The sequence below is a fragment of the Dreissena polymorpha genome, chromosome 3, assembly GCF_020536995.1.
Source record: "Dreissena polymorpha isolate Duluth1 chromosome 3, UMN_Dpol_1.0, whole genome shotgun sequence".
NCBI lineage: Eukaryota > Metazoa > Mollusca > Bivalvia > Myida > Dreissenidae > Dreissena > Dreissena polymorpha.
The window spans coordinates 51030529-51055397 of NC_068357.1; the positions used below are offsets into that span (position 1 = coordinate 51030529).

A 24869-nucleotide genomic window follows, 5' to 3' on the forward strand; every position below is an offset into this window, starting at 1 on the left:
TTCTAATTCGTGAAATGAAAATGTTTTATAAAGTATTACTGTTTGTTTCTTACTTTTTGGAAGGGTTTTCAATTGATCGAACAGTGATGTTTGTTGTTAGCAACTGTTGCCAAAACTGTGCGGAGAACCTCCTTTTATACCCTTCGGATGCTGCAGATTTGGCTGCAGCCAAAGATTCAGCTGCAGCCAATCACAATCCTGCAGCATCCTGCACCATGTATGGAAGTAATGCAGTTACATGTAAACAAGAATATACTTCTAATTATAATAAAACGACAATCATCATAAATATCACATCTTAATCAAAGAAGGCAATAAGTTTGATGACTTGAAACAATAGACACTTTTAAATATGCATGTATAACAATACAATATTAAATGCTGCAGCATGAAAACTTAAGAAAGTCTTACGCATTCAGCGTCTCAAATAGTTCCCTGCAAACTATTATGTTTTAACACTTAATATAAATGAAGAGTTTACAAGTTATAATAAATATCATCTTTTTATACAAATAGAGGAGTGAATATTATAATTTTACAGCCTATTTTAAAGTCAAATGCATGCAATAACACTCCACCATACTCCTACGTATGACGTCATCAATATACATTGCTGCAACGATTTTGACAGTGCAGGAATTTCGAATATGTTGGATTATTCTCACAACAAACAACATATAATGGACTAAACACAAGGTAAATACAAATATATAAATATATTAAATCTTGGAGAACATTATCTTGCTAAATGCAGTGCACTGCATAGACAATATGTGAACAACAAAAATAATGTGCACCGTTATTCGGATGAGGAATGAATTCGGATGATATTTACATGTTATACATGAAATATACATTACATTTCCCCCTCCTTAAAAGAATAAAATTCTCCTGAATTTTGAATGTTTACTATAATAACAAACAACACAACAATAACAATAATGTTAATGAAATATGTTAACTTATGACAATACTTAACATTGAAAAAGGTTTACCACTGTACATGTAAAAAATATACTTAATTCTTCTTCTGTTTCTTCAGACGAAGTGGCACATCCTTCAGGCGGGCAAGGAGATCATCAAGAGAGGAGTCACGGGGAAGGGCATCAAAGGCGGACAGGACTGACATCTGGACATCTGGTGTAGTTGGATCTTCATTGAGGGCAATCAGTCGAACAAGATTGAAGTTCTGTTTCATTGTTGCAGCAAGGGCGTCGTTTTGAAGATCAAGGCTTCCAGGGAGTGCAAGAAAATTGTATCTAGCCCTCAGGAGAGATCTTGGAAGCGGGGTAGTGTGCGCATGGAGTGTCATAGCGACAAACTCGTAATAAAGCGTCTTCTGATCCGGAGCCCAGCAAGTCCATTCAGCAGGTGGCCAGGAGATAGTTGGAGTTATCTGGATACTGTTGACAGAAACATCATTCCATTCTCGTCGAGCTGGTGGAAGAAGTGGAAGTCGGCCTTCAAGAAGAAGCGAATGGGCCTTCGTCTTGAGGACTTCTTTGACCGAGGAATGGCGTGGTGTGGGGATGTAGACAGGAGGAATTCTGAAAGCTGATTTCGTTCTTGGAGGACTGTGTTTGTGTTGGTACTTCTGCAGGCTCATAGTTTGGCGTTGATGATGTGTTCCCATGAGAAACTGGTGTAGGTGAAACGGGGTTGTAGAATGGGGAGCTGGAGTATAACGGTAATACTGCTGATGTTGGCTGATGATCACTGGTCTCTAGGTCTTCGGTGCGTTGCGGGGAGGATATTGAGACTGGTGTGGGACTGCGTAGGTCATTGTAGTCCAAATCAAGTTGAGTTAGACGTTCATCAATGATCAGATGTTTTGGAACTGGCGTAGACTCAGGTGTTTGAACAGTATGCATATCAGATGTTGATTTGGGAAAGAGGACATCAGTTGTAGGTGAAGTTGCTGCATCGGGTATGAAAGACAATGTGGAAACGGCAGCAGGAGTGACGGAAGGCAAAGCAACTGGAACAAAGGCTTGTGTAGGGAGTGATGGACTTGAGGGTGAAGATGCTGTGGCGGCAAGATCAGGAGATTTTCTTGACGTGAAGGTGGGAAGATGGAGGACTACCACAGATTCAATCTGGTTGGGTTGAAGTCCAAGTAATGATGTAATAGAAGTATGATGGGATGGATTTCCTAATTCCCAATGACCTGATGGAATAAATACTTCCTTAGGCAGTGCATTCATACGTCGTACCAAACGGCTTACCAGACGAGCATCAGTCAATGCGGAGAGTGGGACTTTGGCTTTGATGTAAGTAGCATTGGAACAGCAAATGATGGTGCATCCAGTGCTATCCATAATCACGGATTTCAGGATAAGCTCTGGGTTGTTGATTGGTGGAGTTGACACGGATGATGTTGAAGAAGATGAAGTCAATGAATTCCAGCCTTCGATCCATCGGGTGATCCCAGGAACGCGTCCTGCAGCCCATTTAGTAACCAGTCGTCTGGCTTCAATGGCCTCTGGATGCGAAGGATTTGGAGTGGGATTGGTCAGAAGATGAACTGTGGGATTTGTGGAGAAGTAGAAGGAGTTTTCTGAAGATAGCAGTCGTGGAAATTCCTTTAGTGTATGGTCGTGCTCATGTGGGTGATGAGCCCTGATATGGCGCCTCAGGTCCCAGTCGGACTTGAATTCTCTTGGATGCTTGCCGACGCACCACACGCAGACATACCTCATGCGGCGATGGTCGGTTTTTGCCAGATGGTTTCGCAGATCCCGTTTGCTGTGGAAAGCAGTGCCACACACCTCGCAATCCATGGCAGAATCTGGAAAAACAGATCATGAGATGCACATGACATTGTTATGAGGCTAACAAAATGCATATAACCATTGACTGAGCAACTGTTCGCAGTATCCATCATTTTTCAGAAGCGATCTCAACAATCCATATAAACGCATTTATACTGGACTAGTTCGCAATAACGGTTTCTCATCGACAAATACAGTTCAGAAAGGATCACGGTTGATCAGGCCGCTGCCTTCTCGGTTGAGCACTCATTATAATCTGTAAACCGTTCTCACAGCCGAACTATTATCACAACTGCTCAAAAGTAAAGTGTCTCTCTTAGACACAGTACCCAAATGTGCAATACAGGAACAAGCTCCTTAGGCAATGCTATTTGTGTATGTCTTTTTCACTTTTCCAGTCATAAGCTCATCTCAATCTGTGTGTGTGTGTGTGTGTGTGTGTGTGTGTGTGTGTGTGTGTGTGTGTGTGTGTGTGTGTGTGTGTGTGTGTGTGTGTGTGTGTGTGTGTGTGTGTGTGTGTGTGTGTGTGTGTGTGTGTGTGTGTGTGTGTGTGTGTGTGTGTGTGTGTGTGTGTGTGTGTGTGTGTGTGTGTGTGTGTGTGTGTGTGTGTGTGTGTGTGTGTGTGTGTGTGTGTGTGTGTGTGTGTGTGTTTTATCCCTGTTCACTGAATGCCACTACAAGCAATCAATACATGGGCTTGTGTTGTTTAATTTTAAAATAAAAGGATGCTGATATATGCTAGCATCTTCTAACTATACTTATGGACAACAATAATTTACTAAAACATGAACAGCATTTACTAAAACATTAAATTAAACTAATAAACAATACTTTGCTTCATTTACACATTGCCATTTTATATTTGTGTTTGGTTTATTCCACAGGAAGTGCTTTGTGGAACCATGCGGGTACATGTGACCCTCTATACCGAACTAGCCTGTCGATGTGAATGGCTTTGGCTGGAGTCTTAAGTGACCTCTTTACAAGATACACAAGATCGTCAATTCGTTTTGTGACCAAATAAGGACCATGCCACTGCGAAGCAAGTTTTGTGCACACACCGAGACGCTTTGTTGAGTCGTGCACCCAAACACCATCACCAACTGACAACACTCGCTTTTTGGCACGAAGGTCATAGTGGCGCTTTTGATACTGTGACTTAGTATGGAGGGCTTTGCGTGCAACTAAGTGAATTTTCTCAAGCTCTTCATGAAGCGACTGAACGTATGAAGCATATGATTGTTGATCCATTTGTTCATTAGACTGAGGAGGTAAGCCAATTAATGCCTGAAGAGGGAGAACTACATCTCGACCAAGGGTCATCTTATTGGGGGTCTGACCGGTACTTGCATGTATGGAAGAACGGTATGCCATCATGACTTGCTGCAAGAATTCATCCCAATTTCGCTGATTCTTGTTACAGTACATGGACAACATGCTGCCAAGTGTACGATTGAAGCGTTCCACTACGCCATTCGCCTGAGGGTGCTGTGCAGTGGATTTAGTAGGGTGAATTTGCAGCAGATCACACATGTCAGAAAATAGTTTTGATGTGAAGTTACTTCCAAGATCAGAGTGAATTGTTAATGGAACTCCAAATCGTGAAACAAAGTGATCAACAAATGCTTTAGTCACTGTTATGGCCTCTTGATTGGGTAGGGCAATGGCTTCAGTCCATTTAGTAAAACAGTCACATATAACTAGTATGAAAGCATTGTTAGAATCTGTTCTAGGAAGTGGCCCATATATATCAACAGCAATGCGTTCCATTGGCCCATACAGCTTTAGCTTCACCAAGTGGTGCTTTTGGAGGCTTGGATGGTTTTCGAGAAGCACAAGCATCGCATGTTGTACAATACTTTTCCACATCTGCTTTCATGCCAGGCCAGTAAAATGTTTGTCGTACTTTGTTCAGCATTTTTTCAGCACCAAGGTGACCAGCACTAGGGATATCATGAAAATATCGCAAAACTTCACTACGCTGTGAATCTGGTACAACTATTTGCCTTCGGCATTCTTCGCCTTCATACCAGGTGCGGTAAAGAACATTGGAATCAAGCAAAAGACGGTCCCACATTCTCCAAAATGTTTTAGTCTGTGAATTGTGGCCGCTGATTTCTTGCCAGCTTGGCCTAATGGAGGCTTGCAAAGACCGAATGATTACTTTTAAGGAATGGGTCATCTAATTGAGCTGCACCTATACGAGAAGAAGTCCAGTCAGTGGCCATAGTGGGTTTTGGAATGGAATCAGACGTGGACATGGACCTTGTAACAGTGCGTGCAGTTGAAGAATCTGGCAACGTTGTTGATGGATCAATGACTGTTGCTGCAACAACAGGAACAACCCTGCATACCTCAGAATCACAGTGTTCGTCAGCATCATCGCTAGTGGTGTTTCTACTCTCCTGTGTGGCACACTTTGAGCAAGGAGACCGTGATAACGCATCTGCATTGCCATGACTCGAACCCGCACGATGGGTAACTATTAAGTTGTAAGTTCCTAAAGTCTCGAGCCATCTTGCAACTTGGCCTGTAGGACGCTTCAGATTTCGCATCCATGATACAGCTGCATTATCTGTACGAAGTAACACTGGCTGCCCATACAAATAGTGATGGAAAGCGTTTAAGGCATGAATAACTGCAAGAAGCTCTTTACGAGTTACACAGTAGTTTTGCTCGTGTTTATTTAAACCTTTGCTGTGATATGCAATAACGATTTCTTGACCATTCTGTATTTGTGACAACACTGCTCCTGTGGCCTTATCTGATGCATCAGTATCCAAAACAAATTTTGAATCGGGGGTAGGATAACCAAGGATTGGAGCTGAAGTCAAAGCAGTTTTCAGAGTGTCAAAAGCTTTCGAACATTCATCAGACCATTCAAATTTACAGTTTTTCTCTGTAATTTTATGCAATGGACGTGCAATTTTGGCAAAGTTCTCGACAAACCGTCTGTAATACGAACAAAGTCCAAGAAAAGATCGGACATCTTTTGCGCTGCGAGGAATAGGCCAGTTTTGGACAGCAGTAATTTTGTCCGGATCAGTTGCTACACCATCCTCAGAAACAAGATGACCAAGGAACTTCACCCGTTTTTGAAACAAAACACATTTGGAAGGTTTTAACTTAAGATTTGCTTGTTGAAGTCGCTGCAGAATATGCTCAAGCCTGGATAAACCTTCACTGACAGTCTTACTTGGAATAATTATGTCATCCATGTACAAAAGGCATTCAACCCATTGCAAACCTCTTAATACGTTCTCCATAAGTCGCTCGAAAGTACTCGGAGCGTTTGCTAAACCAAAACTGAGGACTGTGAACTGATAAAGACCCATTGTTGTAGCAAAGGCTGTCTTGTCTTTGTATTCAGACTTCATGGCAACCTGCCAGTATCCACTATTCAAGTCGAGAGAACTGAAATATTTTGAACCAGACAATGCATCTATACAATCATCAACTCTGGGGAGTGGATACGCATCTTTAACAGTGACATCATTTAGCCTACGATAATCAATACAAAACCTTGGGGTGCCGTCTTTCTTGGTAATCAACACAACTGGGCTCGCCCATGCACTACTTGATGGCTCAATAATGCCACGTTCCAACATTTTACTTATCTCTTCTCTTTCGACTTCACGTTTGCCCAGTGGCAGACGTCTTGGTGGCTGACGAATGGGTGCAGCATCTTGTGTGTTAATGCTGTGCTGGACAAGATTTGTATGCCCAATGTCGCCAGAGTCTTTTGAAAATGTAGTGTGATATTTACAAAGAAGTTTATAAAGACCTTGTTTCTCAGAATCAGACAGGTGTGTGGAACTCCGTTCATACAAGTCAGTAAGATGGTCAGGGAGAAAAACAATATCACTGAGTTTCTGTACAGACGGAATGCGTTCAAACAGACAATCATGCTCAAAGTAAGATTCACAAAAACCCAAAGTTGTATGCTTGTGGATTTTAACATCAGAATTCCCATAGTTAAGTAAATGCATATTCAGAGTGTTAGAAGATGTATCAACAATACCACCGATAACAGCGACTTCAGACTTTGCCATAAGATCAAATGAAGGCTCTACATAACCAAGTTCAGCTAGATGTTCTTTCATGGGGATTTTGACGGGGATAGACATTCTTGTATGAGCTGGCACAGATATGGTTTGCATGCTTTCCACTCTACACACTTGATTGGCTGCACCGCCAGTCCACAGTGGAACCGCATTATTACCGATCACCAAACATGACCTCTTATAATTGATACAATCAACATGCTGTTTCAAGAAGTCTTGGCCTAAGATACCATCGGCCTCGATTGCACATACAACGAATGAAATATCAAAGCGCTCGCCGCACATTTCAACGATCAAGTCAACACTTCCGGTCACTGCCATTGGTTCCCCGTTTACTGTTTTTAGTACATTTGGCGCCGATCTTAGTTGAAAAGAACGTTCAGAGCCAATTGATGAAAACATTTTATCAGAAAGAAGAGATGTTGTTGCTCCGCAATCAATTAAGAAATTCACGGGTTTTGAACCTACGTTACATGTAACATAAAAACCATTATCAAACCTATTAAATTGTGAACCTGTTCGCGCCGTGTGAATTTCGCTAGCTTTTCTTGACGATGTAGGCCTATTGTGTACTAATGCTGACTGTCGGCCTTCAGAGTCAGCATTTAAAAGTTTCCCTGAACGAGGGCCCCAGATGGGTTGCCCTTAACTGGATGCTGTAGGTTAGCGGACCTGTCATTGGTTGCACTCTGGGTACTATTCGCCCTATAACGTCGCGGTCCGCGATTTGCGTTTTGTGGACACGATGCCCATAAGTGATCACGCGAGTTACACCCGAAGCAAGATTTCTCACTCTTGCTGTTTACCTGTGGTTTACGCACAACAGACGTTTCAATTCTGTCAAGGCGCGCTTCAATTCGCTTAATAACGGATTCAATGTCAGAACATTGCCCTTATGTTTGATTGTAAAGGCGTCCCCAATATGGATTCGTACCTTTCAATTACGGAGACGGCCTCGTTTATGGTTAAACAATTGTGATCCATACAGCGACATTTCATTTCGGTAGAAACGAGTTTGTAAAGCTGATTCAGAGCTAGTTTTTCTTGCGAGCGATGATCCAGATCAGAGTAAGCTTTTTGACAAAGCTGACGCAAATCGTCTGCAAGTGACGCTATGCTTTCGCCCTTCGAGCGTCGTCTGTTTTCTAATTTATTCAGCCACAGACATTGATGTTTTCTGACGTTACCGAAACGCTCGGAAAGACGCGTTGTCAACGTACAATAATGACGGCGCTCGTCGTCTGTGAGGCTCATGTAGAAGTTTCTGGCTGCGCCTCTCAAACTGGTGGCCAACATTAAGACTTTTGTGCGATTGTCCCACCCAGATAATTCCGAACAATCCTCGAAATGCGAGGCGTATTGTTCGTACGAACTGTTACCGTCATACATGTCCGGTTTCATAAGTGTGTGGTGCATGGGTGGTGGTGGTGGTGGAATGTAATGATTGTAACTAGTGTCACCATGGTTAAATGACGTGCTGCGTGAGTCATGTGGATTGTTGTTTGTTCGATCAAAGCTCGAGCGTCTCATCGCAGGACTGAGTGCATTCATCAAAGAAACATGAGATGCATCGTCGCGTCGTCGTTGGGACTGTGCGCCATGTACATGCGCACTATGGTTCGATTCATCACTACGTAATTCATCAACGGTTTTTATCTCCGACGGAACATCGAAGGAAACGTCGGGATCAGGAGAAGCCATCATGAAGGTTACTTTGTCTTAACAGCGTAAATAAAAATAACAAAGACTATTATTGTGTTTAAAGTGTTTCTTTATTTCCAGGCGTGTTGTTCAAGAGGAACACTTTAGAAAATGATCCCACTTCTGACACCAATTTGTAAGCTACCTTACATGTAAGATACAATTGCTCATCTCTATGCGCTCAATTGTAGTTTGAGTTTGAGTCCAGCAACAAACTCTTAGAAGGAAGACGGAGACCGTTTAACGTTTTACATAATGCATCTTTATTCAGACAAGCATTAAATATTATATAATACAATAATATCTCTAAACTGTTAGAGTTGACTTAAAAAAGGATGGACGTTTGGTGAACAGTTGCTCTGCTTTAAGGTTGTCAATATCATAAATAGTACTGATATTTTATGAAATACTATAAACGTTCGTTTTACTTAAATACCAGTAGTTAGTAGTTAATGTACAAACAAATTCTGATTATTACTTCTAATTCGTGAAATGAAAATGTTTTATGAAGTATTACTGTTTGTTTCTTACTTTTTGGAAGGGTTTTCAATTGATCGAACAGTGATGTTTGTTGTTAGCAACTGTTGCCAAAACTGTGCGGAGAACCTCCTTTTATACCCTTCGGATGCTGCAGATTTGGCTGCAGCCAAAGATTCAGCTGCAGCCAATCACAATCCTGCAGCATCCTGCACCATGTATGGAAGTAATGCAGTTACATGTAAACAAGAATATACTTCTAATTATAATAAAACGACAATCATCATAAATATCACATCTTAATCAAAGAAGGCAATAAGTTTGATGACTTGAAACAATAGACACTTTTAAATATGCATGTATAACAATACAATATTAAATGCTGCAGCATGAAAACTTAAGAAATTCTTACGCATTCAGCGTCTCAAATAGTTCCCTGCAAACTATTATGTTTTAACACTTAATATAAATGAAGAGTTTACAAGTTATAATAAATATCATCTTTTTATACAAATAGAGGAGTGAATATTATAATTTTACAGCCTATTTTAAAGTCAAATGCATGCAATAACACTCCACCATACTCCTACGTATGACGTCATCAATATACATTGCTGCAACGATTTTGACAGTGCAGGAATTTCGAATATGTTGGATTATTCTCACAACAAACAACATATAATGGACTAAACACAAGGTAAATACAAATATATAAATATATTAAATATTGGAGAACATTATCTTGCTAAATGCAGTGCACTGCATAGACAATATGTGAACAACAAAAATAATGTGCACCGTTATTCGGATGAGGAATGAATTCGGATGATATTTACATGTTATACATGAAATATACATTACATTACTATATTTAGTTTTATTACAGTTCATGTTTTAATAACATTGTATATTTTTACATTTTGTTAAAGGAAAAGTATTACCCTTGATATCTTGTATGTTCATTTTGTATTGCATGAGAATAACATACATTTAAATCCATAGTTAAGATATGTATGTAACTGTACTCTGGTTTTATTAAGTTCACATCTAGGATTCAGACAGCAATTGTAATGTAATTTAAAGAAAAGTTATTACAAGTATGTGTATCCTTATGAGATGCACATTTTAAGTGAACACATTTCCACTGTATAATTATTTAATTGATGTAAGAAATTAATTACCCACTTTACCTACAGATTTTTCGACTTGACAGTCGGATTACGTTGAGGTGATCTTCTTTCGCTCTGCTTTCCCGTGGATGGCTATTTTATCTACAAATAGAAATGAATCTACCAAGGGTTTAACCAAATATTTCATGAATATAAAAATCCGACAATTTATTTGATATCATTTTCTACTTTTTTCTTAGTAATAATTTTAGTTGGGATATATTCTGCAAATATGTTCTAAGACAGCATATATTACAGTACAGGTATAATCAAAAGAAGTATATTATTAAATCCATGACTTATTTGAATAAACATAACCTCAGGTTTGGATGCAAAGGAAGAAGTTCAGAGTACTGTCAGATATATTCAAATGATACCAGTTTGTCTTCCCTTGGTCAGTCAATTTATTTACAATAAAACGGGGGAAAATATTATTAATAGAATTAATTACAATATATGCTGTGCATGTAAACAAAGTTTAATGACCAAAAATAGGCAGTGCACAGCAGAATAAATATGTAAAACATGCATGAAATACGCGTGTCGAAGTTACGGTAACGTGTTTATGGCCCCGAGTTATGCGTCAAGTGCACCGGAAGTGATTACCTAGTGACCTTTACAAAATGACGTTTCTCTTCTTTAAATGAAAGAGGAAAGTCATGTTGATGACTGTAAGACATAACATATACATACTTTCACTCAATAACACCAACCTTTTAGTAATTTGAACCACAGAACAACACAATAAATACCTCTAATTTTTCACCCTTTCCAAAAAACGTGAACGGAAATTGCTCGTTCTGAAACCTCGTTATGGAACTATAAGCGCTTGATCACCAAGAGTTCAACCAATGTTTGTAAACATGCATTTGTTTGACGAAAAAATCATAACTTAACATGACACTACAGAAAAAAAATGTATCTGAACGTGCTCTATCCTTACCAGCCTTAAAAATTAGAAAAATGCCGGAACTGGATGAAAGCCGGAATTGCATGAATGGCTGTAACGATTTTTACACATTCAATAAATAAAGAAGTGAAACTCCAGCTGCTAGAGCAGTATTGAATTCTCATTATACACAATTAGTTGGTCCTTTATTTAAGGCAAGTGACCAATTGCCAACACAGTACAAAACAGCACAATACAAAACAACATACAAAACACATAAATGAATAAAGCTGGGGTCACCGCCTTGGAACGGTCAATGCAAAGCATTGGGGGTTTAAACCGTTTATAGAGCGCTCAACCTCACACTTGCCCAGCAATATTCATGATACATTTACGTGTAAATAAAATTCAACCTCATAGCATTGTAACTCAAATTAAACAATAATTAAAAGGAATTAAAACGCATTCAATTTAATTACCATTTAATTACTCAATAGTAGGAAAGATACCAGAGCAACATAGTTACACCTTGTTGAGACACGATGAAATGAAACTACGAACAAGTATCAACTACATTCCTTCTTCATTGAAAATGATTTTAGAATATAGCGTCATGAACTTAATATTTCAGATCATCATCGCGCACATACAGGAAGAAGAAGTAATAATGGGTGTAAAAGTTCCATATTACATTGCTTGGTTGTTTATGTGACTGCTAAAAAATAAATCAAACAAGAAACGCCTGTCAGAGAGAAAATAAATGAAAATTTAACGCTATAAACCCAATGACCTATGCATGTAGAATACAACTGTGAAAGTTGTATGACGTCACAAAAGGCAATGTATCCAGGAACAGAGAAAGAGTATTTTATGACTTAATTGACAAGCGATGACGTAAACAAAATCCGGGGGTAGTACAGTAAAATAAAAATATTAATGGGGCAGTACTGTAAAATTGAATTACTAATACAACAAGCTTAGGTGATTAAATATTAAGAATTAAACGTATAAAAATGGTAATTACATTAAATCGACATTATGGGAAAGAAACAGTATATAGGTATTATGACAACTGACGACATAAATGATTTGATGTACGATGTGAGTCTAAATGTAGTTTTCATGCAGATTTGTTCATACGACACAAAGACACACTTTTGTTCAACAGTGAAAAATGCCCACAATATCAATTTAATGATTCCAAATTTTAAGAGAAGAAAGATAAAGTGAATCAAAAACTAACAAGCACGTGTTTTTAAGTACGTTAGCATCATATCCTTTTCATAAAAACGAGTTAGTTAAATTGAAAAGTTTAATATAAACATTTTCTTTAACATATCAAAGCACAACGCTAAGTATATCATTAACTTAAAATTTCATCCGAAAATCACTCTGTCTGTAGTCCAATATTGCATATTGCAATTGAGAAAAGTGCGAGTCTTTTTGACGATTTATTATAAGTTTACGCGACTTATTTCACATGTACTGTATATCGACATATTTGAATCGTAAATTTATCACATTTTTCTTATTTCGTGCAATGTGCATTGGTTATAATCTTTGCATATACTTTTGACATTTTATAATGTAAAACAAGCCATACAAATATCGCACAACTTATAAATAATCTGCAATATTGCTTTCCGATTTAATTCACGTTAGGCATAGAGATGTGTAAAGTATAAGATGGTAAAAGTAGCACCACACTGGAATTCGGAATGTCCCATTTTGTACACGGGTATTATCCAATAATTTATCTGTATGTAATGGAATGTTTTCAATTCTTTGTTTATTTATATATTAAATTATTTTCTTGTGCAATAAGGGCATTTACCATAGACAAATAAAAAAAATGTGCAAGTTTAAACATATGTTTGTATGCACTATGCAGAAATCTGCAAATGTAATCCGAGTTTACCAACGGCTATTATTTGATAAACTGCTCCGGTTCATTGAACAGCAGCAATGTTGAGTAAATGACGTAGCGACAAAGAAGCAAGTTTATCGAGTTCATAAACTTATTTGAATATAGTGATAGGATGACATAATGATCATTATTTAATTATGATAAAATAATTCTTAAAGACCCTAAATGCAAAATCTTCAATTATTGAGTTAAATGGATTATTTATGGATTTTAAATGATTATAAAAGGTAAGATACTAGTTCGAACCACAGGTGGAAGTAACGTACCCTGGATAGTATTCTTTTTTAGGAGCCCAATATATTCAAATTATTATATAAAATCATGATTAATGAGAAAAACATTGACAAAGAGCCAAGAAAAAAATCCCCACCCTCTGATATTGGAATCATAACAAGGTCATTAACTTGAATTTATCATAAACCTGTCTTCGCGGGCCGCAAAAATGTCAAAAAAGCTTTAATCCAAAGCATTCCTTGATCCTCCTATGGCAATTGGACAACCTTTCAAAAAAAGTTTACTTAAAAAAATCTGTCCAGCCGTTAACTCACAGTCGGTCGATAACCAAGCAATATTTCGAGCCCGTTGTCAACCCGAATAAATCTTCGACAGACTTTCAAACAATATGTTTTAGTTTTTTCCCCTTAATCGATAGCTCGCGTCCTATTCCTTTAAAGCAACGAGGCATGTCACATAATGCATGCATATGCAACCACTTAACCGCATATCAAACACTTAACCCAAAGTGCACACTTTACTCCTATTTCATTGAGAATTCATGCTTTCAGAGTTCTGAGAGAGACACACTTTAAATGTCTCATGGAACCTTTTGAACACCTTTCAAACACTTTGCTCATGCTTATATACATCTTACTTCAGCGCCCTCACACTACTTTGGGGGAAGGGGTCCGCAGCCCTTAGGAGGGGGAATTTTCGCGGCGTTTCCCTTTTTGGGGGATTTTTTTACTTACTCTCTCATTATTACATTTGTACATGTTTGCACTATATTCATTGCATTTTTCATAATTTAATATGTTTGCAAAGATTAAATTGAAATATAATTGAGATATAATAATCATAAGGCACATCTTTCTATTAAAAAACATTTTTTTTAGGGGGAAATTTCCCCCCCCCCCCAAAAAAGGGAAAAAAGTATACTTTTCAGGTGGGGGACTGCCGCCGAATTAAATAGATTTTGTATTTATTCTAATATAGACAGACCATATTAGAAATAATAGAGTTATGGAGTAGTTGCACAAATAATAATAAGATTTTTTGTAAATACAAAAAGGGGCATAATTATATGTCTATAATATAAATATGATTATGTCCCTTTTTGTACTTATAAAATTTCAGTCGATATTTGTGTGCTGGAAGAAATGTAGATAAAATGTTAAATGTAAAAAATGATAAAATATGTAGATAAAATATTACATAGGTCATTGTATTATGTTACTGACAGTTAAAGTAGATTCTACATTCAAAGAGGAATATTAGTTGAATGCGGTGTCTTGGGACACTTCTTGACAATATTTGCTATCAAGATATAAATCATTGATAATAATAAAATTCTTAATTCAATGAACTGAATGAAATTCCAGAATAATGGTAGATACAGTTATGTGAATTTGAAATAAGACATCAACATTTCATTAAGCTGTTATTTCAACAATGTTTGTTACAAAGCTCTACCTATTGAATTTTGAAAAACGTATGAATATAATAGACAGATGCATACATATTTGTTTCATTATTAATTATTTTAACAAAAATGGTATGCTTGTATGCATTTTTATATCCCTCAATAATGAAGATGTGTTAATGCATGCTTCAACAAAGGTTTAAAAACCAATGACATTTATTTATTGCACAATCACTTTTTAGCTCACCTGAGCACAACGTTTTCCTTATATGGCTATAGTAAAAACTTGTTAATACTACATTAGTCACATGTTTAGTTCAACCTTCATGACATTTGTCCGAATGAAATCTCAGCTGAGTTTAAAAATGGGTCATTTAAGATACAAAAACAAGGTCACTCGGTCAAATTAAAGAAAAAGCTTCTTGGTTTCTAGAATTAACAATTTAAGTTAAATTAGTTTAGTTCCTTTGTTTCTCAGGTGAGCGCCTTAGGGCCCATGGCCCTCTTGATTTAATATTCAGATTTAATGTATGCGTTTTTTCAAGTTCGCATATCCTTAATATGTTGTTCAGAATTATACTTCAAAATATACCCTGGTTATGTAATCCCTCATTGCCATCCCATCTATGTTATCATTGTCTTGATTGTTGTAAACAGGCAAGATATGATTTTCTTCTGGAATATCATTCAGCTCATTGTAAATTATTGCAATGTTGTGTAGCACAATGCATTTTATATGATGTTTACAGCTCTTTGTGGATGTGTTCTTATTTTCCTCAATGTTTGTTCGATGATAACCCGTGTTCTGCACAGTGAACGATTAAAGCGCTCTTGAGCTGCATTTGCTGGTCTAAGGTATGGGATCATGCGATGCCGTGAGCAGCCATACCCACTGTGGCCGATTAAAAATCCAGCGTGTTGACCTGTATTTTTTTTTAATATAAAGTTCATTAATTCTATTGCACTGAATCTTAATTGGAAATTTAAATGTATTTATAGATTAATATCATATTACAGTTTAAATTATTTCCAGTTGTTTATCAGAGAGCAAGTGTTGAATGTTATTTAAATACATTTATGCACAAACAATCTTTACCTATATTGTAACTATAAATTGTGTTCACTTGTATTTGTGAAATGTCAGACAACCTATCATTCTCAAACTGATTGTTGAGTTCGCAGTTTTGCCAAATCATGGCATGATGCGTCCGCCCTGGCCAACTTGCATTGAATCTGGTTATTTTGTAGCTGGCATCACACACAGCCTGTTAACATGAAACGTGCATAGCATTGTTTCAACATGTTATATATTAAACTAACAAAATAAGACATATTTTTGTAATTTTTTTCTATGTTTCTTTTTATATAATGCTGATGACGAATTACAAACTGTTAAAATTAACATGCAGTTGCTTCATAAATTATTTGTGTTAAGAATAAAGTTGTATCATAGAAAAGCGAATACATTAAGCATTGCACATAAATAATTGCTAAACCATACCTGAACATTGATGGTAGGAACGCCCTTTTGCCATATGTAGTCTTCTCCATGGTCAACTGGCTTTTTGATATGCACATGCGTGCAATCAATGCACTCCAAAGTACTTGGAAAACCTGAAAGTTAATCATTTAAAATTGAGCAATTGTTTGGAAAACTTACAATATTAATAAGTAAATAGATATTGGTTTAAATGGATTGTGATCGGTGCATTTATGTGCATTACATTGAATGAAAGTTATGTCAGAAGTTATGCAATATGCTGATGTGTCTCAACTTGATAATCAAATTTAATGTCATCATTTTAATGTCATCATTTTACTATTGATTGAAAATGCAATAATACGTGCATGTGAGAATAACATATTATTTATGTTGTTGAGTGTTTTTATTAATTTACGAATAAAGTGCATTACAACCATGCACTTGCCATCAACAAATGCATATTCTACAGCCTTTGTTGCAAAAATACATTTTGTATTGCAACTCAATTACAACATAGACAGACAGACGGACAGATGCACATATGGATTCAAGGGTACCCTAATCTTCCTAACAGGGTGTATTTAAATTATTTATAGCGCCATGTTATTAAATTAATACGTATTAATTAACAGTGGAAATAAATATTTAATTTCCATTACATTACCAAGCAGCAACAAATAATTAATGGACATAATTTATATTGAAAATGTTTTGGGGGAAAAAGTCACACAATGTTATTTCGAACCAACGACTTGTCTGTGAAATAAATTTACTAACACCGATGCGCTACCAACTGCGTCATGGCATTGTGGCTATATAGGGCATATATATATATATGTATATATAGAGCTTAATTCCTACTTCTATAAATAGATTTGTAATAGTAATGAAATCAAAATTTATGCGAAGTTAATGTCTTGTAAACGATTTAAAAAAGGTTTCCCTATTTAGAAAAGATCCATTATTATAGTTAATGATAAATGAAAATATGTTTAACTCTCTCATTCAAACAACAAGTATTATCTATAAAATTAGTGCATGTTCACGTACATTAAGTTTCGAGATTATTTTCACGAAGACAACAAACAAACGCGGATAATTATTAATTTGACAGTACTTTGTTTACAATCAATAAGAACAATTGCAAACTGCACACATCGCAGATATAATCACGTACCAGCGATGGAACAAAGTTCTTGTTTTGTAAGAACGGCGTCCACACCAGCTGGAAATTTCACAAATTCCGGCACTTTTGCTTCCAAAATGTTGCTGACCTATGCACAGACAGGGCTAACAGTTGCCTGTGACAGGTCAGTACTGTCGCCCACTGTTAGCTGGAGGTCGCCACTGGCCACGTACCTCAGGTAAGTACACACTGCCGGGGCGACCGGAACTGGCAAGGATCCGCATCGTATTCCTTCTAAGATGTTCCTCGTAAATATTGCATATGAAATAATACCCAGTCGGGTAAAACGATAGCGTTTGTAGAGTTCAATGTCCCTATATATCTCTAAAGGGTTTGTTCTGTCGAGAAAAACACGTTCAATTCTTATATTATTCATGAAGCGCAAGTGGCGTAGTGCGGCGGCCATTTTTGTAAACGCGCTTAGAACGTTACGTCGTGATTGTATTACGTAAGTCTAAACATTGTAGACTTAGCATTTGAGACTTACGTTACTGAGTCTGAGTCTATAACTCACCATTTTATGTTTCGTGAATTAAGTTTTGAAAGCCTCAGTCTGAGTCAGAAACTTAAGCTGAGTCTAAGATTTGAGACTTACGTACATTGGTGATTACGGCTCCTGGGATTTAACCAAGTCATCGACAACTAATTTCTTCAGTATATTTGGGTAAGACTATAATGCAATCGCTTACACATCATTCACAACTAGTTACCGTATTTAACCTTAAATGTTTAAAAAATACTTTTTTATGCGCATGTGATGTTTTTTTATTCCAGGTTTCCTGGAAGGCGGTTTTATATCAATCGACCATTTAACAATTGCCCTGATGATAGGACGTACATTGCTGTATTGACGGACAAACCTGAGAGGAAATGCCAATACGACCAGAGAGAGTCATACCCACAGTTTATTTATTCTAAACTCAATGGAAGCGGCAACCCGATGTTAACAGAAGGTATATGTCGATAACATACAATGCGAGTCATTAACTGACATAAGTAGACGTTTCGGAATGTAAACAAGCAAAAACAATGAACAAATTAAAAAATATTTTTGTCAGTCCATAAATTGACCGATTTTATTATTAAAATTTAGTTTTGATGCTCACTTTGCAACATTTTTGATCTGCCAACTGAATTTCCAATATGCATTCACTTCTCTCGCAGTTGAGTGAAATAATTAACCCATTTATGCCTAGTGGACTCTCCCATCCTTCTTAATTGGATCAATTTATTTCCAAAATATGGGTTGTCTAGTATATTTATTTCTATAATCAGAAATTCCTTTAAGCAAGCATCGCAGACCCTGATGAGACGCCGCATCATGCGGCGTCTCATCTGGGTCTACGCTGTTTGCAAATGCCTTTTTTATAGACGCTAGGCATAAATGGGTTAAATACATTTGATAAAAATCATTTCCTGCCCAACGTAGCTTCATTCCTCGACTTTATATTAGTGAACAAAATCAAGAATCAATATCGACGAATTTGAAACTATAACCAGATAATCCTTGTTGATCTTTTTAATTTCCGGCATGCTCAGATGCCCCATATGTTTAGCTGCGGAGGACTGACACAATAAAAACATATTATTAATTTTAAAAGATTTGACTGTATGTTAATTTATGTACTTGATGATAATAAGAATTCGGCCGTGATACAAAAAATGAAACATAACACATTTGTTACGATTGTTGATATGTCTTACATATACATTTGATTCATGACATGAATTTTACACCTGATTTTTGGTTAAATATGTCTTGTTCACAAGTGCGAAACACAACCCAACTTTTAGATTGTTCAAAAACGATTCGAGTTATGTTTGTTTAAATTTAGATTCGAAAGTTCTTTATCGAATATTGGATTTTTTAAAAGTTTATCCAATTAATAATGTATATGCTCAGTTAAGCACGATGTTAGTATGTGATTTATCAGCCTATGGAGGCTTTAGATCGCAAGATTACCGAACATCATCGTACTGGGTATTACAACATGTAGCAGACGAAAGGAATCGTGTAATATCGGCTGATATTTAGTTTGAGTTCCGTACTTTTCAATTTCGAATTTGTCAAAAACTTCAACAAAATTCAAGTAAATTCATTTGCTTGATTAGCAATTACAACTACTGCATTTTAAATACAAGAGTATAAACATGTAAACGAGGAAAACAAATGCCACAACAAAAACATCCTGACCCAAAATGGGGTATAATTAGGTCAAACTGATCGTGATAACAAGTTTCCGATACAATGTGTTTTGTGTTAATGAAAATATCTAGCAAGCGGTTAACTTGAAGTACAACCGCATTTGATAGTGATTTTTTTTTTCAGAAAAGTTGATGTTTCGTTATAATTTTATTATATATAATTCAAAATGATGTTTTCACTAACTAATATTACAGCCACACGCTAACCACCTGTGATATAAAGTACTTTTTCTTCAGAGTTCAGCACAGCCGACAAGTTTGTCATTCGAGCACGATACAGTATAGATGCGATCGACACGATCTAAACGCGACTTTACGCGGTAGCTCAGATGAAAAAAATGATTACACAGAATGAACATTACAGAAACACACTATTAAAAACAATGGCTGGTTGTATTCGTTTATATTGTGGCTCTATCTTACAATAATATCATTACAACTTTTTTAGAGTGATCAAAACACATTATTACCATCAAGAGCATTTTTATAATCTGTAGGAAGACAATATTATGTTTCTATGGATACATACACGTTTTTGAGAAAGTAAGAGCTGCACATTTGCCAACAATCGATCTGACTCGTCAACCTGTAGTCCTTGTCATCAAAATTATTTAAGTTTTTTTTTCAAATTTACTTCTTGATCACTATGCATTATTAACACGTATTACCATATTATTTACAAAATATGCCATATTAATAGTTCAACATAATAATGTGTTTTAATTACAAAGTCGTACGATTTGATTGTTCGATTACAATAATTTATCTTTGACGACATGCGTTATGGTTGGTTATCAAAAGTTTATATTATTTACAGAATTACATCTCGTCTAATGATAAAACTGTTACTTTATTTTCATAGTATGCGTATTGTTTTGGTTATATTTGTATGATTTAAAATAATTTATTTCATGCACATGTTTTTTTCCTACATGATCAGAATTTCATACATTGGATTTTGCAGTTTATTGATTCTGTATTTTGTAAATTTATGTACGCGCGCTTTTATGACTTGTAATGTTTACAATTATTATAAATAGATGCAAGCGTTCTAAAGCTTATACTAATAATTATATTCATTTTCTATATTATTCGCGCGTGTGCGTTTTGTGTGTTTCCTTTATGGGGTAAGTTACCTTTATAGGTTAACACCGTAGCTTGTGTGTTCTTTCTTTTCTTTCTTGCCAAACCATCGTATTTTCAATAAGATAAGCAATAATTAAAATCACGGGACATTGTTCTGTTACATATGTGAGTTTTCCATATCCACCCATAGAACTCTTCTTGGGCGAATTGTATCCATTAATTTACAACTTGTTACACTACAGTACGACTAACATATCATAAACTAGATGCAACTGGTGTCGTTTTTTTGATATTTTATTCTTTGTTTAATAGTAAATGTAATTATGTGTGAAATATTTTCTCATTCACCATGTAATATGTCATACAGAACACTAATTATGTATTGCTCTTTAGCAGTTTTAAAGATATGACTAAATCTAAACATAATTTTTTCTATGCAAAAATGATAATTGTGTCGTAGTTATTTTCACATGTGCACCAACCTCTTCTAACTTTTTATTTCATGTCCCTTCCGATATAAATCTTTCTATTAGTAGCAACTTGATAAAGATATCTCTATTTTATGCATGTGTATATGTTTTGAAGAAAGCAGTATGGGTTATAAACGCTTCTTGTGCTGTGATTTTTTGTGTGGTTATATAAACATTTGTCAAATACTTGAACTTGGCATACGCACGTATCTTTTATAAAAAATCATGGAAACGTTTTCCTATATTGTGCGTCGTTTTAAATAAATGCTTGACACAAACTGGAGTTGGTCGCGTAAATGAAAATACCCATTTATTGTACGCCACACTGGTTGGCTTGTTTATGTGTTATTTATAGTGAGACAACAGGTTACACAAATGACCGGCTTACCTAGTATAGTAACATAATGTTCGTGACATAAATACATATAGAATATAACTAATGCATGTATGACATATAAATGTATATTCATAGTGAATATAATGATGCTATATAAATCATCGGTTTTATATTGAAAACGAATACCTCAATGCAAAAGTTTTATTCGAATTAATTTTATTGGATATAAAAACATCATCTTATGACTAATAAGCTAGCGAACGCTTGTTTACAAGTGTTCGCTGATTTGTTTTAAATGAATTTAATATATGTTTTCACAAAGCGGACGCATATCAAAGCAAACCCACACTTGTATAAATTTGATTTGATTCAACATGAAAATAAAATACCTATCTAAATTCACACTCGATCATTACGCCGTATAAACAGTATTGAACTTTAAACATTCCTATGTTGTATTGTAAAACAGTCAGTAATCAATAAAGTCCCATATTACCATATATACATAAATACTCTTTACATAAATAATTAAAAAAAAAAATATAACAAAATAAGCAAAGAAACTTTTATCAGAAATCGTCAAGCGGACTGTGTCAACGTTTTTATATTCACAGTCTGTACTCTACATTCACCACAATCGATAAAAACAGCGTTGATTTAATACGGCTACTTTTCCGTTAACGCCTTTAATATTAACTAACATATGCAGAATCATAATACAACAAACACAGAACGCTGTCAGCATTTTTTGCTTGTATTGATACCTTTCGAACCTTAAGTTATACAAACTACTTCAAATATGCATGTGCTATGTTTTGATAATTTATTGCAATCTCAATTAAATGAATTCATACATAGTGCATATGTTAAGTATCGGTGGCAAATGTGTATCATAAGTTCACAATTCTATTCATATCAAGAAACACACGAGATCGCCATTATGTATGTATGTTTGGAATTGTGTAAATAACATTTGCATAAAATGAGTTTGAGACCAAATTCTAATTAAACAAGAGCACCGCATAACGGGATCCACGCTCGGCTGCGAAAGCTTGTTAGAATTTTTTTATTTTTTTTTAGAGGTCACAGTGACCTTGACCTTTGACCTAGTGACCCAAAATGGGTGTGGCGTGTAGAAATCATCAAGGTGCATCTACATATGAAGTTTCAAAGTTGTAGGTGGAAGCACTTTGATTTTAGAGGCAATGTTAAGGTTTTTGTTAAAGTTTTATATTAGAGGTCACAGTGACCTTGACCTTTGACCTAGTGACCAAAAAATGGGTTTGCCATGTAGAACTCATCAAGGTCCAACTACATATGAAGTTTCAAAGTTGTATGTGGAAGCAGTTTGATTTTAGAGCCTATGTTAAGGTTTTAGCACGACGCCTACAGCGGACGTCGGACGGCGGACGGCGGACGAGCTGGCTATGAAAATAGCTCGGGTTTTCTCCGAAAACAGCCTCGCTAAAAACTAACCGGCAAATATTCAGACAGTCTGTTTTAACCTGTATTACTTTGATTGGTTGTTTTTCCGCTTGATTGTTAGAAGTTTAAGTGAGCGCCCGTATTCGTATATTAGTACACGAGTAATAATGTCGTCACTGCAAGAAAACTTGGTATACGACTTGATTTATCTCAAGTTGTTCTTCAATTATTGTAAAATGTTTTGTGTAATCGTTTTATTTACCGGTAGTTTGTTAATGCTACTATGTTTATTATATTCAACATATATAGTATATAACGTCTAATTTTATTATGAAATTATGCCATACATAGGCGGTGTACGCCCCCCCCCCCCCCCCTAAAATCGCCAAAGTAAAGTCAATTCATTTGATGTTTCACACTAAACTAGATCTAAATCACCTGTTTAAACTCATTTTTCTTCTTTTCTGAACACAACATTTCTCACTAAACACAGACAATCGCTTAATTAGCTAACTATGCATTAAAACATATCAAAAAACAAATCAAGGTCAAATTTAAAAAAAAAAGATTAAATGCATTGGCATTACTGTTCCTACATAAGGATATTGACATAGATATCAATGAGGTTATAAACATAAATGCGAGAAGACACCCTCGTAGGATGCTGTTGCTAAACCCACTGTTGGACAGTTAAGTGTGATTGAAATGAAATAAAAGCAAGTTTTAGCTGACTGTGAGACTGTTTAAGAGTTTCGGACTATGTATTAGCCAATTGAATGATAGATCTATGACGAATCAGTTAAATAAAATCTCGTCTTCATCTTGATCATTATCTTGCTGTAGGTACAACAATTGTTTTCATGCTCTCCCCCTCCCTGATGTATTCGCCACTAGCCTGATAACCGTCAGTGTGTTCTTCTTAATAGCATTTTATCCGGCTATGTCAATCCGTATTACGTATAAACTATGCACTTTTGTGGCATTATAAGAAGGTACTTTGATGAAAGTACATAATGCGTGACATGCTCGAGAAGTGGTTTTCAAAGCCTTCAAAATCACAAAAATCGTGGAGCTTCCGGATGGGCTTCGCCCTAGCGGTGCCCTGGACCCCCAGCAAATCTTTCAATATCCCGCCCCGCCCCTAACCAGAAATCCTTGAACCGCCCCTGCCATACATTTATGGACAACCATACACTATTGACATCATAGACGCTTGACTGTTCTATTGTTATTTCTTATACTAAGCTTTACACAGTTGTTATAATTTATAGTCAACCAATTCATTGTATGTATAGCGTTAATTTAGCACGATTCTATGTTTATTGTATTGTTCCCCCGGAAAGTGTAGCATCTCATTGTTCAGAGAATCTGAAAAAAGAGTGAAAAACAATGTTTAATAAAGTCCATGTATTCTAATACTTGTAGGCAGTTAAATACTGCTATCAGTCAATGAAATAGCTCTACAACTGGATCAGTGGTTGACACCTACCCTTTAACTTTTGCAACCGAGTTGAACTATTAACAGAAATATATAACACCACGCAACACATATTGCAAATAGTGTTGTTTTATTCTTATAAACTGTTTGCTGCTAAACACATACGTTATCTTTTTATGAACATAAATAGCAACTGCACTTTAATAAATCAGAATTGAATTCAGCCAATGGGTTGTGACTAAATCAATACGAAACTAAACGCCAACCGAGATTAGGCGTGTGATGTAAAGGTCTGATCTCAAGTGCGCGATTTATATTTCTAGACTCGTTCACCATAATGACACAACTTTATAATTTATGAATATACACTAATAGATAAGGATCTTTTCGACGGGACAAAGTGTTTTAATATTCTCAAGAGATTTGTAGATCCATTGGCGCAAAGGCATGGTTGCTTTGCTTTGACGGAATGATTTATGATACATGGACACGCTATTTGGTCTAAGTCAAACGCAATTACGCGAGGTACAAATAAACGTTAACAAATTGTTTATGTTCACTATTGATTGCCTGATACAAGACTCGGTAAAATTACATAAAGA

General features: G+C 36.1%; 2 protein-coding genes across 2 annotated transcripts; one reads left to right on the forward strand and one right to left on the reverse strand.

Annotated features, from left to right (window-relative positions):
• Positions 1–1463: 1463 nt before the first annotated feature.
• Positions 1464–9861, reverse strand: LOC127872225 (uncharacterized). The gene is made up of 2 exons (XM_052415555.1): positions 9068–9861; positions 1464–2788 (listed from the first exon to the last, which is right to left on the reverse strand). The coding sequence occupies exon 2, from the start codon at positions 2778–2780 to the stop codon at positions 1464–1466; it is 1317 nt and encodes a 438-aa protein (XP_052271515.1). The 5' UTR covers positions 2781–2788; positions 9068–9861.
• A 7334-nt stretch (positions 9862–17195) lies between these two features.
• Positions 17196–21345, forward strand: LOC127873928 (uncharacterized). Its single transcript, XM_052418037.1, has 3 exons — positions 17196–17484; positions 18081–18259; positions 19749–21345. The coding sequence occupies exons 1-3, from the start codon at positions 17303–17305 to the stop codon at positions 19814–19816; spliced, it is 429 nt and encodes a 142-aa protein (XP_052273997.1). The 5' UTR covers positions 17196–17302; the 3' UTR covers positions 19817–21345.
• Positions 21346–24869: the final 3524 nt, after the last annotated feature.

Excerpts from the sequence above, each read along its gene's own strand:
- LOC127872225 (XM_052415555.1), bottom strand. The coding sequence starts at position 2,780 with ATGGATTGCGAGGTGTGTGGCACTGCTTTCCACAGCAAACGGGATCTG.
- LOC127873928 (XM_052418037.1), top strand. The coding sequence starts at position 17,303 with ATGGAACAAAGTTCTTGTTTTGTAAGAACGGCGTCCACACCAGCTGGA. Across the intron at positions 17,485-18,080 it reads CCACTGGCCACGTACCTCAG|GTTTCCTGGAAGGCGGTTTT; the intron begins GTAAGTACACAC and ends TTTTTATTCCAG. Across the intron at positions 18,260-19,748 it reads CAACCCGATGTTAACAGAAG|AGTTCAGCACAGCCGACAAG; the intron begins GTATATGTCGAT and ends CTTTTTCTTCAG.